At 41.1% G+C, this 12,758-nt stretch overlaps 1 protein-coding gene across 1 annotated transcript in view; it reads right to left on the reverse strand.

The window, feature by feature from the left end:
- The window catches only part of LOC121571995 (collagen alpha-1(XIV) chain-like), a 107,440-nt gene that overhangs the window by 27,644 nt on the left and 67,038 nt on the right, over positions 1 to 12,758 (reverse strand). Inside the window, exons 19-29 of the mRNA XM_045222094.1 lie at positions 12,086 to 12,202; positions 9,461 to 9,607; positions 8,053 to 8,127; positions 6,107 to 6,246; positions 5,475 to 5,598; positions 4,265 to 4,408; positions 3,937 to 4,101; positions 3,802 to 3,840; positions 3,240 to 3,378; positions 2,329 to 2,471; positions 1,908 to 2,017 (exon numbers count right to left, since the gene is read on the reverse strand). Coding sequence (XP_045078029.1) covers positions 1,908 to 2,017; positions 2,329 to 2,471; positions 3,240 to 3,378; positions 3,802 to 3,840; positions 3,937 to 4,101; positions 4,265 to 4,408; positions 5,475 to 5,598; positions 6,107 to 6,246; positions 8,053 to 8,127; positions 9,461 to 9,607; positions 12,086 to 12,202 — 1,343 coding nt within the window. The remainder of the gene's footprint in view (positions 1 to 1,907; positions 2,018 to 2,328; positions 2,472 to 3,239; positions 3,379 to 3,801; positions 3,841 to 3,936; positions 4,102 to 4,264; positions 4,409 to 5,474; positions 5,599 to 6,106; positions 6,247 to 8,052; positions 8,128 to 9,460; positions 9,608 to 12,085; positions 12,203 to 12,758) is intronic.

Consider the following 12,758-nt stretch of genomic DNA (forward strand, 5'->3'; position numbering starts at 1 on the left):
ACCAGACTTGGGTTCAAATACTATTTGAAATCTTTCAAATAGTTTGAGCGTTTGTAAAAGCCTGCCTGGAGTGCCACTTCGGCAGGGTTTACACTTTTGTGGCTATTCTATTGGTTCCATGGCGCCAGGCAAGCTCAATCCTAAACACAGCTAAATTATCCTAAATTATTTAAAATAGTATTTGAACCCAAGTCTGTTTGGAACACAGACGCAGTGGGATTGAAAAGGCTTATGTGTGCGTCTCAATAAATCTCAACCGGGGAGCATTTCAGAGTTGTGGACGGACATAATTTTTTCCGAAAACAGACAGAGGTTCAAAGAGACACAGGCTGTAAAATAAGGACCGCTTTATCATTTCGGACAGATTTCTGCGTGAGCATTCCACCAGTCACCCGAAACAAAAGAGTCGGTTTTGAAGTCGGGTGATTTCAGACGTGTTTGTGCCAAATAAAATATTTGCTTTTTTTCTACCTTTGACACATCAAGCTTCTACTGTATGCTTTGTTGGAAACGGGATGTCTCGTGGGGAAATATATGGGGGAATTTCAAGACATTAGCAACATCACATATCTATTCATACCTGAATATCAACTGTAAATGTTTGTCTTTATGAAACAGCACTTTCAGCTGTTTGACATTGGTGCATTACTATGCTAAATCTCTGATAAGGACGGAACTGTAGCATTTCCTTTGCATTTATCCCTTTTTTCCTACAAAAACAGATTCCTGATGAATCATTTGAATTAGGCAACAAAAATGTTTTAAACACCCACTGCAATGCAAGGAGTCAGAGAAGTATCTAGCCATCAATCAAGTCTTCTTGAGAGGTAATCTAAAATGTTACCGCATTAACACCAAGCCTGATGGGCGAAGTGCTGACAAGATGACACATGAGAATACTTATGGATTGGCAGGGGAAAGAATTGCAGAAATCACTGGTGATAATTTGCTGAGGAAAAAGGCAACAGTGCGTTCCTTGAATACAGGCCATAGTCACTTTCAGTCACATCAATTTCCTCCACCCTGCATAGTTAAGTTTGTTTAGCTTGTTTGGAAGTGGCTATGATTCAAATTTGCATATATTATCCTGGCAATATTTGGGGTGCCAGCTTCATTCCACATGGTTTGCATTTTTTTAAAGATGTTTTATTTATTTCAGCAGAAATACGATGGCCATTACTTTTGAACGTCATAAGAGCACAGTATTACCCAGAGTATACATTAATGCTACAGCTACACACTGTTTAGTGGTCCTGTGTGGCTCAGTTGGTAGAGCATTGTGCTTGCAACGCTAAGAGTTCGATTCTCAACGCTAAGAGTTGTGGGTTCGATTCCCACTGGCGCCACCCATATGCATGCATGATTGTAAGTCGCTTTGAATAAAAATGTCTGCTAATTGGCATATTATTATTGTGCAGCAAAAAAGTTGAAGAAATTTGAACAGTCAAAACATAAGTGATTTACAAACTGCATCAAAAAAGGTAGGTGTTTGTTTCAGGTGCTAAATCTCACTCATGGATGATAATGTCAGTTACCAAGCAAAGTTTTGGCATCCATAGAAAGTGTATTCAGGGTGACCTGAATACACTATCAGATAACTGTGCCAGTGAAGAAGTCCGCTTGGTAATGATAATTGTTGCATTGTGTTCTCCTAATATCCTCATTCACTTAAGCAGCAGGCCATATATGTGGGCAAAGGTATTGTTAGCCCTGATAACATAGGAGTCTACAGCCATGTCTCAGGCCTAAGGTATTGTTAGCTCCACTGATAGCCAGACAAGAGTGACTTAACATCACAACAAGCTGGCTTATAGCCAGGAAGCAGGACATTCCCTGAGGTGTTAGGGTGATGTTGTAGCAGCGATGCACTGAGGAAGTGAGATAAGTGAGTGTTTCTGAACTTTGACCTTGTGGAAACTGCCGTAGAAGAGCTTCTTGATCTCAGGTCCCTCGAAGGTCACAGTCTGAAACTGTCCTTTGTAGTCGTGGTTGAAGAAGGTGAGGGTCTTGCCACCGTCTAGAGTTGGAAAGAGAACGTTTGCCTTACTTTCTGCAGTTTCATAACATATTCAGTACAACTCGAATATAGTGAGGAATGTTCTCGTTTCAAATAGAGGAGGCATGGACGGTTTAGTAGACATGTAGCCTACATTGAGAAAATGTTTGAACATGCGAATGATTTACACACAAATCATTGTGCTGCTCACAATTGATAAATAAGCAGAGACTGTCCATTGCTTTGTCTATCTTATGACAGCAACCAAACAGTGGGAACTTGACACACGGTCCCAGCTAAGTCCCAGCCCCGTCCCCCAGCATTCTACTAACTGTCCAGGATGACGCCCACCAGGGGCTCGTTGTCCTTGTTGAGGATCTCCCACAATGCAAAGGGCTCCTTGGGGGTTTCAGGCAGCAGGCGGAACAGCATAGTGATGGTGTAATCGGAGGGCAAACCCTCGGGGTGGATAAACCTGGGGTGGAAAGTTCACAGAACAGGAGGCTCTAGTCTGAACATACAATGGCTTTTGTTGAAGCACCTTCACAGAGTTAAACTGTTATTAAACACCATTTCAAAAGCTGTTTCAACTTGCCAATTCAATTATTTCATTAGTGTCATTCAATTCTAAAGAGAGGTCAGGAGCAGGAAGCTATTGTTTCTTCATACTGTATATGGACCATATTTCCTGCATTTTAATTTGAGAATGAGATACAAAATGACTATGTTTTCTGTGATGTGGGATTGTTGCAGATAAAGGAGAGGAAATAAACCAGGTGAGGCCAGCTGTCTGTCATTATCACCACCTCTTCATTGTAATAGCAGCATTTTCAGGCCAAGTGACAGGAAAATAAGATTCAATTCAGGGGAGTAGGGTAAGTTGTATGGTTTACATTTTCTACATTTAGCAGACGCTCTTATCCAGAGCGACTTACAAGAGCAATTAGGGTTAAGTGCCTTGCTCAAGGGCACATCAACAGATTTTTCACCTAGTCAGCTTGGGGATTCGAACCAGCGTCCTTTCGGTTACTGGCCCAACGCTCTTAACCACTAGGCTACCTTATGTTATCATTGGGTAAAGTAGCTTTATGTGAAGTGTCATATACTGTTAAGCAACCTGCATCATGCTCATTGTACTCACTGACGTTTTGTCGCTTTGGACAAGAGCGTCTACTAAATTCTAGCTGATTGATGGAAGGCAATGTACTGTTATGCCTTTTAGTTAACATGCTAGTGTCCATACTTGGTGGGCTGGGCGAGGAGGGAGTTGTTGTGCAGGCGGAAGCATGGGAAGCTGTTGAAGGTGCCAGGCTCCATGGACACTCCTGATACATGTCCATGCACACCCTCCACCAGTCTAAACATCTCCATCATCCTGAAACCTGCAGCCACAACATAAACAACCATGAGTTGGTTTAAAAGAAGATATATCCATACACAGTCCTACTGATAAGTAAAAAATCATTTGTTTGAATTGTGACTGGCTCTGTTTTTATCATGATTTCTCAATACTGAGCTTCTACTTCTTATCATTAAAGATATTCTGACTTAAATGTGCACTCGGAAAGAGGCCATTTTAGGCAGTGTTAATGGTATGGGTTGGCACTTCAGAGTCCAGAGTTTGCACTTATCTGATGTGCACTTAGCAGCAGTCAACTGTACTGTACCTGTCCAGTTTACAGTGATTTTGTGCATAACAGTTATACTGGGGTCGGAACTAGTCAACGGGTCAGAGAGTAGAGAGGTCTTGACTGTGCCCTGTGTGCCAGGAGGCATGAATAAGTAAGTATGCTCCAGTCTCTAACCTGGCAAGGTACTGCCACTCATCACCACCGAAGGACAAGCTGAAAGACAAAACATTTATGTCACTCCATGGCAATAATATGCCGCCTGTGTTTTTGAATAACATAGATTTAAGATTGTGCTCCTGTAGGACTCACTGGCAGTGGCAGCCTCACAAACAAAGGTGACCAGCTTTTCCTCAATTTTCTTGAAGGCGTCTAAATCGTCCACAAAGAAAACGTGTCTCTCGCTGGGCTTGCTGGCGATGCTCACCAGCTCCCCGTAGTCCGCATCCGCAAAACCAATGGCAAAAACAATGTACCCTGTGAAGAAGGTAAGCATACAGTATTGCCAATAGTGTGTAATGTGCATACCTAACTATAACATTTTGTTGGATTAACATCTATCGATACTTTTCTGTGTTGTAGAATGTTCTTTTCATGTGCCACATTCTATTCAATTGAATTATTGCATCATGTGCCTCACCTTCCGTCTGCATCTCTTTAGAGACCTTGTTGACATCGTCCTGAGAGCGCCCGTCAGTCAACACCACCAGTACTTTGGGGATGCCCCTCCGGATCCCTCCTCCCACTGTGAAGATGTTGTCTTTCACATGCCGGATGGCTAGCCCTACAGTAAGAGAATTAGAGGGAGGGATGGAGGGATAGAGGGAGAGAGAGAGAGAGGGAGGAAAGGAGGGGAAGATTAAGCGATATTGACAGCAGGATCTAGCCAGGTTACTTGGTAGAGGATCATAGTTTTGGGTTATCACTATCTCAGCAACAACACATTTTCTTCGTTATTAGTCCCATCCCACCTGCAACTATACACATTACAAAGGAGAACACAATGCAACAATTATCATTACCAAGCAGACTTCTTCGTTGCATCCGTTTGAAAAAAATAAAACATTGTTAGATGACTTGGAGAATGCATTATCGCTCCCCTTGGGGATCCTGGGTTTGGTACAACAACAAAAAAACACTGATTAATGTCAGCGTCTCACTGTTCTTCGGAAGCCGCGCTTGATTACTCTGGCCTGCCTGATTACAATGACTGATATTTTTTCGGCAGGTTACAAAAGGAATGTCAATAAGGGGTATTTCTGTTCATCTGGCAGCTACAGCTGTCTAAATGGGATTCAGTTATCCTGTTCATTTACTGTTATGGGAGTCCATTTAGACATTTTATGAAAAATAAATAGGAACTTAAATAAAAACTCAAAAATGTTTTACCTTCATACTTATCATCTCCAGCACCACCCCAACATACACATATGTGAAAATGGTGCGTTTCTATGTTTTGTCGTAAACAAGATAGAGGAAGATAAGTGTTTCCAATGACATCATCGGTGTGCATAGTGTGATTTTGACCAATTGTGAGTAGGCATTACCTACTAATTACCTACTAATTGTCTACTAATTGGTTGATGATGTCATTAGAAACACTTATCTTTCTCAATCTTTTTTACTACAAGACATAGAAACGTGCCATTTTCACATATGTTGATGTTGGGGTGGTGCTGGAGATGACGAATATAAAGTAGAACATTTTTGAAATGTCCCTTTAATGTATGCTTCAGAGTAATAGTATGAAAACTCCACATTGTAAGAGAGTGAATAAGGTTGACAAAGGTGTGCCTTGATGGTTGAAACACTCTTTTTAATAAAGTGAATAAGACCTGTTGTCCACTTGCCTGTCTTGGTGTTCCCTCCCTTGTAGGAGATACGGTTAATGGCCTCTAGCAGCCTCTCCTTGTTGTCGTACGAGTTGAGTTTGAACTCGGTTCTGGCATCGTCACTGAACTGGACAATGGCCACCTGATGGGAAAAATATATTTTGAGTTGAATTGAAAATGTGGCATTTCAGAGTATTTTGTGTGTGTGTGTGTGTGTGTGTGGGGGGGGGGGTAGTTGTAAAGTAGTGGACTAATAATGGACGGCATAAATGTATTGTTCATAAAAACACACGTGACATATAGTCAAACATAGGTGTTTCATTTATGACAGTACTGTACAGATGTAGGATCGTAATTTTAGCCAGTTTGGTCCAGCAGGAAAATAATCCTGCAGCAACAGGAAATGGGAAGTATTATGTGGATTATAATTAATGGACAGTTTTGTAGAGGTTGATACATTTTTCATAAGGGAAAAGAAAGTCTGAAATTACAAACTTCAGAAGCCTTTTTAAACCTCAAATACACTACAAATGTTACATTTCCTGGATTGCAGGAAAGTTATCCTGCAACAGGGTGATCCAATTAAGATCCTACATCTGTAAATGCTAGCTGGCCACAGGACCATTGGTTGGTCTAGTCAATCTTTTTACCTGAGTGCCATCTGGTCCAATGGTGTTGAGGGCTCCTGTGGTGCTGTACAGGAAGCGGATGATTTTCAGGAAGCTGTCATCCCCGATGCTCCAGGAGCCGTCCACTAGGAAAGCCAGGTCTGCCTTGGCTGCCTTGCAAACTGTCAGGAGAGAAAGAAGGAGAGAGAGGAGAGAGAAAGAGAGAGAGAGAAGTAGGTACAAGTAGGTGCAGGGAGGAGGAAGAGGGTTGAGAAGAAATGAGGAAAGAGAGAGGAGGGATGAGGAGTGAGAAAATGAGAGGGGGAGAGGGTAGAGAGTGGAAGAGTGAGAGAAAGTAATATACAAACAGAGAAAGAGACATAGGGAGACAGAAAAGTGCATTTACATTTACAAGCCAATTAGAACATGCTCTTACCAAGAGCAATTTAAATTCAGTGCATACAATAAGAGTTCCGATAAACAGCATATATAGAGGTAATACAAACAGAGGGTAGAGAACAACACACACTAGCCTCACAGGCAGCAGTGGAAGAATCACAATGGAGAGCGGAGAGAGCGTTCTCATTCTCCACGGGTTACGAGAGAGGAGCTGTGATGATTGGCAATTATCTCAACAACTTCCCTCTCTCATATCAGGGCCAGCCAGGGACAGATTGACCAGTACAACACCTCATTTCCTGTTGTTTGCTTTCGTTTTCTGTTTTGTTCTGCTCTGTGATTTTCAAAGGAACCAAAGATAATAACCAAGTTGCTAGTATGTGGGAAGCAAAGTGAACTAAAAGTTGCATTTGTTGATGTTTCCTAGGCAAACAATAACAATAATAAAACAATTCGAATTACAGGCTTGGAAATTGACTTGGTCTGAGTTCCGACAGAGAGGGGAGTGAGTTTTCAATTAACTTTTACAAGACTCATCCCAGAAAACTGTGTAAGAAGAAAGAAAACAGCTAAGATTATTGTTCTCAAAAACAGCAAATAAAGTTAAACGTATACTTATTTTCTACACGTTATATCTTCAGAATTGTAAACTACGAAATATTCTGACTTGAAACTCAAGATACAAGACTGTAACACAAGTTCCGGCTTACAGTATTATATCAGACTCAAAAGCTCATAATGGGACAATTTTTGGAAGTCTGAAAAGATTTGTGATTATCCCAAAAGCACATTAAACAGCTTTACTATCATTTCAGACATCTGTAGTCAATAGACACTGCGTATATGAACTTGTATTAGATTCACAAATTTGTGTCAGGAGTCATTTGAGGTTTGAATGTCAGTCAGGGACCGGTTGAAAATTGACCTAGCAACTTGACAGAGTGATTTCCATGGTAACTGCCTGTTCTGAGGGCTCTCCGGTTTACCTTTAATATCTTTAGTCTTGACTGCGCTAGTGCTAGTTATTCAACTGGGGGCATTGCCTGGTAGCCAAAGCCCTTTGAATTTCCTTGAGCACCAAACAAAATTATGTTAAGGTTAATGCCACTCAAAGTGAGTTGCACTCAAATACATGTGTAGATAATCTACCATAGGGGATATCGCTACAGTATCTGTTCACTGATGGGTGGTGACTTGTGAGCATTCGGGCGCAAAATAGCTACCATACATCACCCAGGTAGATGTTCACAGTGGTGGTGGACAGTCTGAGTTCCCTTTACCTCATAAAGGTACATGAAGTGCTTTGAGACCAAGCCAAAAGCACTATAGCTTACTAAACACAATTCAGACCTAAAGTATTTCTCTCCAGCAGCCCACCCAAGATATTACTAGGGAAAACATTATTAAAGTGGCATTATTAAAGTGACTAGTGTTCCATTTATTAAAGTGGCCAGTGATTTTCAAGTCTGTATGTAGGCAGCAGCCTCTCTGTGCTAGTGATAGGAATGGAGTGGAAATACCCTCTTATTAGACGATCGCACCACTATAGGACCCACAGGTATTTGTTTACAACAGGCCTTTTGCCTTACCTTCCTTGGCTGAGGGTACAGTGGGAGGAGGGGTTGTAGTGGGTGGCCTGGTGGGTGCCGGGGTGGGAACAGGGACTGCATGAAAGCAATGACATAAGACACACACAAAGCATTATAACATCCTTATTACATGTCTATGTCACCTCACCTGACAAACATGCTTGGTGAGGCTTTCATTTACAGTTAAAAAATGGCTTCACACAGAAGATACCACATTGATAAAACCATCAAACATAATATATATAATCAGTCGGATGATAGAAGAATCAGAAGGAATTTAGAGAGTAAATCCGAGATGGTAGCTTATGCTTAGCAGCATGCCGAGTTTATGATTAAGTTACCCATATAATTTGCTAGCTTGATCACTACCAACAGCGGCAGTCAAATTGAAATGAATTATACCGTAGACTTTACCGCCGTAGTAATTCAGCTACGTGAAACTGGGAATTATTTTTGATGGCAGCCTGGAGAAACACAGGGCAATTTAAAAAGGCCTTTAGCTGTAATCTGTATCAAAACAAAACTTTAAAACAGTGTCTAAACTCGACGTAAATCAACTCAATGCAAACAAATGCCTGGTGGGTTAGAGAGAGTGCCTTAATTACTGTTGTGAGTTGGCCACAGACCCAATCACGATTCACTCCTAAGGGAGGCATTCCCTCCCAGGAGGCTAATAATGTTGTGAAAATGTTGTGATTGTCTGTAAGTCATGTGGCTGTATGTTTGGTTTGGATAAGTATGTTCTCAGTGTTGTGTCCATGTTGAGAAATTTGTAAATTGTTCTTAGGTTTCTTATCAGCTCCCTGTGGACTGATGTTGTAACTAATGTTGTTAGAATAGTATGCAGCGAGTCGGTTGTAGTAGGACTGTATGTTGCATGTAGAGTAAAGAATACTAAGCAGCTAGACCAGGGGTAGGTAACTAGATTCATGGTCGGGGTGCAGGGAACATAATTATAATAACTTGTACACTGCAAATTGACCACAACTAAGCCTAAAAAGAGATTGTATTTCAAAATAACAATCATTTCATAGTTTGATTACATTGACACATGATCACATAAGTCTATTTTTTATTTGTGGGAATACTTAAGAACAGATTTCCTAAATTAAACACATTTTTAGCTGGTGATTTTACAGTCTTTTATTTATTTTTTACTAAAAACTTTGGGGGGGGCAAAATAAATCACTTGGGGGCTGGTTATGGCCCGCGAGCTTCCTGTTGCCAACCCCTAAGCTACAATGTCGAGGCCGGGGGACACTGACAGGTCTTCTCACTGGTGACGTTGGAACTTATGTTGTCACAACATTGTCACAATATTGTAAGAAACCTTTCTGAGAATAGTAGCAAGTCGGTTGTAGGGCTGTCGTAGAGTGTATACTAAGCAGTTGTTGAGGAGGACACCTACAGGTCTTCTCTGTGGTGGTGACTGCAGGTCCCTCTGTGTCCTGGAGTTGGGCGTACACACTGATCTTGTACTGCGTGTTAGCTGTCAGGTCATTGAAGCAGTGCCGGGTGGTTCCTCCTCCCAGCCTTGCCTCCTGCTTATATCCATCTAAAATGAAGACAGAATCACCATCACATATATAGTTTACCACTGGTTACCATCACAATCAATGCTGCTGTCATCAGCAGGAGCATGTTCACCATAGAAATGTATGTAATGAATTCCAATTCTAAGATGTCCACATTCTATTGTACAACCTCTCTTCCAGGGTTTGGGTCTATTTCTTTAAGGGATACGTTGGGATTTTGGCAATGAGGCCCTTTATCTACTTCCCCAGAGACAGATGAACTTGTGGATACAATTTGTATGTCTCTGTCTCCAGTATGAAGGAAGTTAGAGGTAGTTTCGCGAGCCAATGCTAACTAGCGTTAACGAAAATGCCTGGCAGTCTATGGGTATCTAGCGAAGCAAGCTAATAGATACCCATAGATTTCCAGTCAAACTACCTCTAACTTCCCTCATACTGGACACAGAGACATACTAATTGTGTCCACTAGTTCAGCTGTCTCTAGGGAAGTAGATAAAGGGCCTCATTGCCAAAATCCCGAAGTATCCCTTTAAGCATCAAGTGAATATCAATATCTGAGCAAGTGACACAAGTCAAGCATCTTCTGAATTGGAGGACTAGTATTATGACAGCCATAATGACAGATGATACCAGGGTACAGTTGACATATTTTGTAATCACTGACAATGCAGCTGCCTAATACATAGAATTTGGAGGTGGGGAGATTCTGACAAAGTAACAGCCTCATTTCAAACACATCCTATACAGTCATTTCCAATGACTACTGTGTCTACCACTGTATTAAGTCATCAAAAAGGACAAAGCTGAATATGCACACAGTATTAGCACCTATTGAACATACTAAAGCTGTGTCTTAAACATGTATCAAGACCTGTGCCTCTTACACAAACGGTGGTGCTTATTCAAATATCTGGCAACCCATTTTCCCACATACACCGATGTGGTATTTTCTTTGGGTAATTATATATTTATCTAGACATCATAAATCCTAATTTGGGCCTAATGCCGGCTGATAGATCTAATATTTCAGGAGCTCCCAAAGGTAATGCTGCGAAATTGCATATAATGAAGTTTGGGTCTTAGTGTTAAACTTGATGAATTTCTCACATTATTTTCCTATTTGGCAGATGATACTCATATTGGGATCGACACAGCATTAATATGATATTGATATTTTAAATGTTCTATAACTGAAATATTCCATGCCATCTGTTGCATAAATCCCGCTATACGCTAACTGTATATTAGGATAAATTGTTAATTGAATGTCATTAATTGGCTAGAATTAGATTAATGCCAGGTTATCTCATTAATTCCTGACTTTTTTCGTATAATCATATGGAATGGCATACAATATGGTCTCAGTGCAACTTTAGACCACTTTGAGGGCATTAAAACGTCTCATAAACGTTAAATATCTATTTAGGACTACGCACTGACTGAGTAGCAAACTCTCACTTTGACATCAGGTTTAATTTAACTTCCAGACACCCACCCACACTGACAGTTGGTTGGAAGTCTCACGTCTGTGAAGTAATAATTATGACTTAGAAGGTAAAAGGCGCCTAGAACATTTTCCTAAATATAATTGTTTTGCCTAATAATGTGCTGCTTTGATGCAAATTCAGTATCTAGTTAACTACAAGCTGGAACAGAAGTGTCTGGAACTCAATGTCAGAGCACGTTGAACAAGAAACCCAATTGTTTTTCTTTCTCATCCTAACTTTTTCAAAAAGATGCAATGAGGTGCAATTACGGTCATCCGCATAACAAGTATATCTTGTCCCAACTCACACTTGGCTAGCCATCGTTGACTTTTTGAACTATAGGATATGTAAATGTCAATTCAGCTTGCCTTTTAAAAAGCCTTGTAGGCCTATTTTATATGATTCTAAACCAAAACTCTAACCCCAAATACTAACCCCCTGTACCAAACCTGTACAGTCTGTCCTACTGATGTTTTATCTTATGCTTTATCCTGTATATAATATAGCATCATATCACATGGTATATCGTAGCATTTGAATATTGTTACAAATGACTATCCTCCAGTTCCTTATTCAGTTCTGTTGGGGACGTGTGAAATCCCTGTCAGGATTACAAGTGAATCCTCCTCCCTGCAGGCTTCCGTGTCCCGACCGAGATTCCCTGCCAGGAGCATAATTTCTGACCGGGTTCACGTGGATTTTAGGGGGGAGCTGACAGCCTTATCCACATGGAGACGTGTGGCCGTACGGTAATCACCTCCTTCCACTAGAGTGGCTCTGTGTCAGTGTGTGGGAATACCAATGTGGATTTGGTTGCATATAATGTACTGTACAGTGTAAGTCTGCACACAGCTGTAAAGACATACTGTCAAGGAAAGGGTTTGGATATTGTGCTGCCATGACAAATTACTTGCTTTTAGTAAGCTCAATACTTTAAAAAAACTGTTGTTGGTTCAAAAGGCACAGGGCAAGTTGATAAGAGTGTATGTTTGTGTGGTGCTGGGTACTCACTGAGCAGTGACTCAATGACCACACGGTACAGAGTGGCGTGGTGGTGGGCAACCCACTGGGCACACATGCTGGTCATCTTCACCTGGTAGGTGTTCAGATTGGTCACTCCCAGGTACACTGTGACAGAGAGAGACAGGCACATTATTACTGTTATAGATCCACCACATCACACTGGAAACCATATCACTCCTCTGAAGGAGATACATAGTGTGAGCATGGATGCCAGATCTGCTTCTGCTTGAGCCAACTCCTTTGTTGTTGTCCTGCATGTGGCAGATCCACCATAGGCCTAAGACTAATAAGCATGTCTATGGATCAGTATTCAGTAGATTGTAATGCTATACTGCAATATAGTGGATTGTAATCTTGTCATCATGACTTTAACCAAAGTAGTGACGGTAAAAACACCAGTGGTAAAATGAAATAGCACGAGCCCTGCATATCCTTAACGATAATGAGCAGACAGGCAGTACATCTATCGCCACACAGCATATGTCTCCATTTGGGTTGGACTCTAAACATATGGACTCTTCCCTAACCCATGCATTAATTTTTCATGCCGCAAAAGTTATTTGGGGAGTTGAAATATGGTGCCGTATCTTACTCCTAACGATCAACAGTACAAATCCATTTATGTACAGTGCATTCGGAAAGTATTCAGACCCCTTGACTT

This window comes from Coregonus clupeaformis, chromosome 8 (genome assembly GCF_020615455.1).
Source record: "Coregonus clupeaformis isolate EN_2021a chromosome 8, ASM2061545v1, whole genome shotgun sequence".
Taxonomy (NCBI): Eukaryota; Metazoa; Chordata; class Actinopteri; order Salmoniformes; family Salmonidae; genus Coregonus; species Coregonus clupeaformis.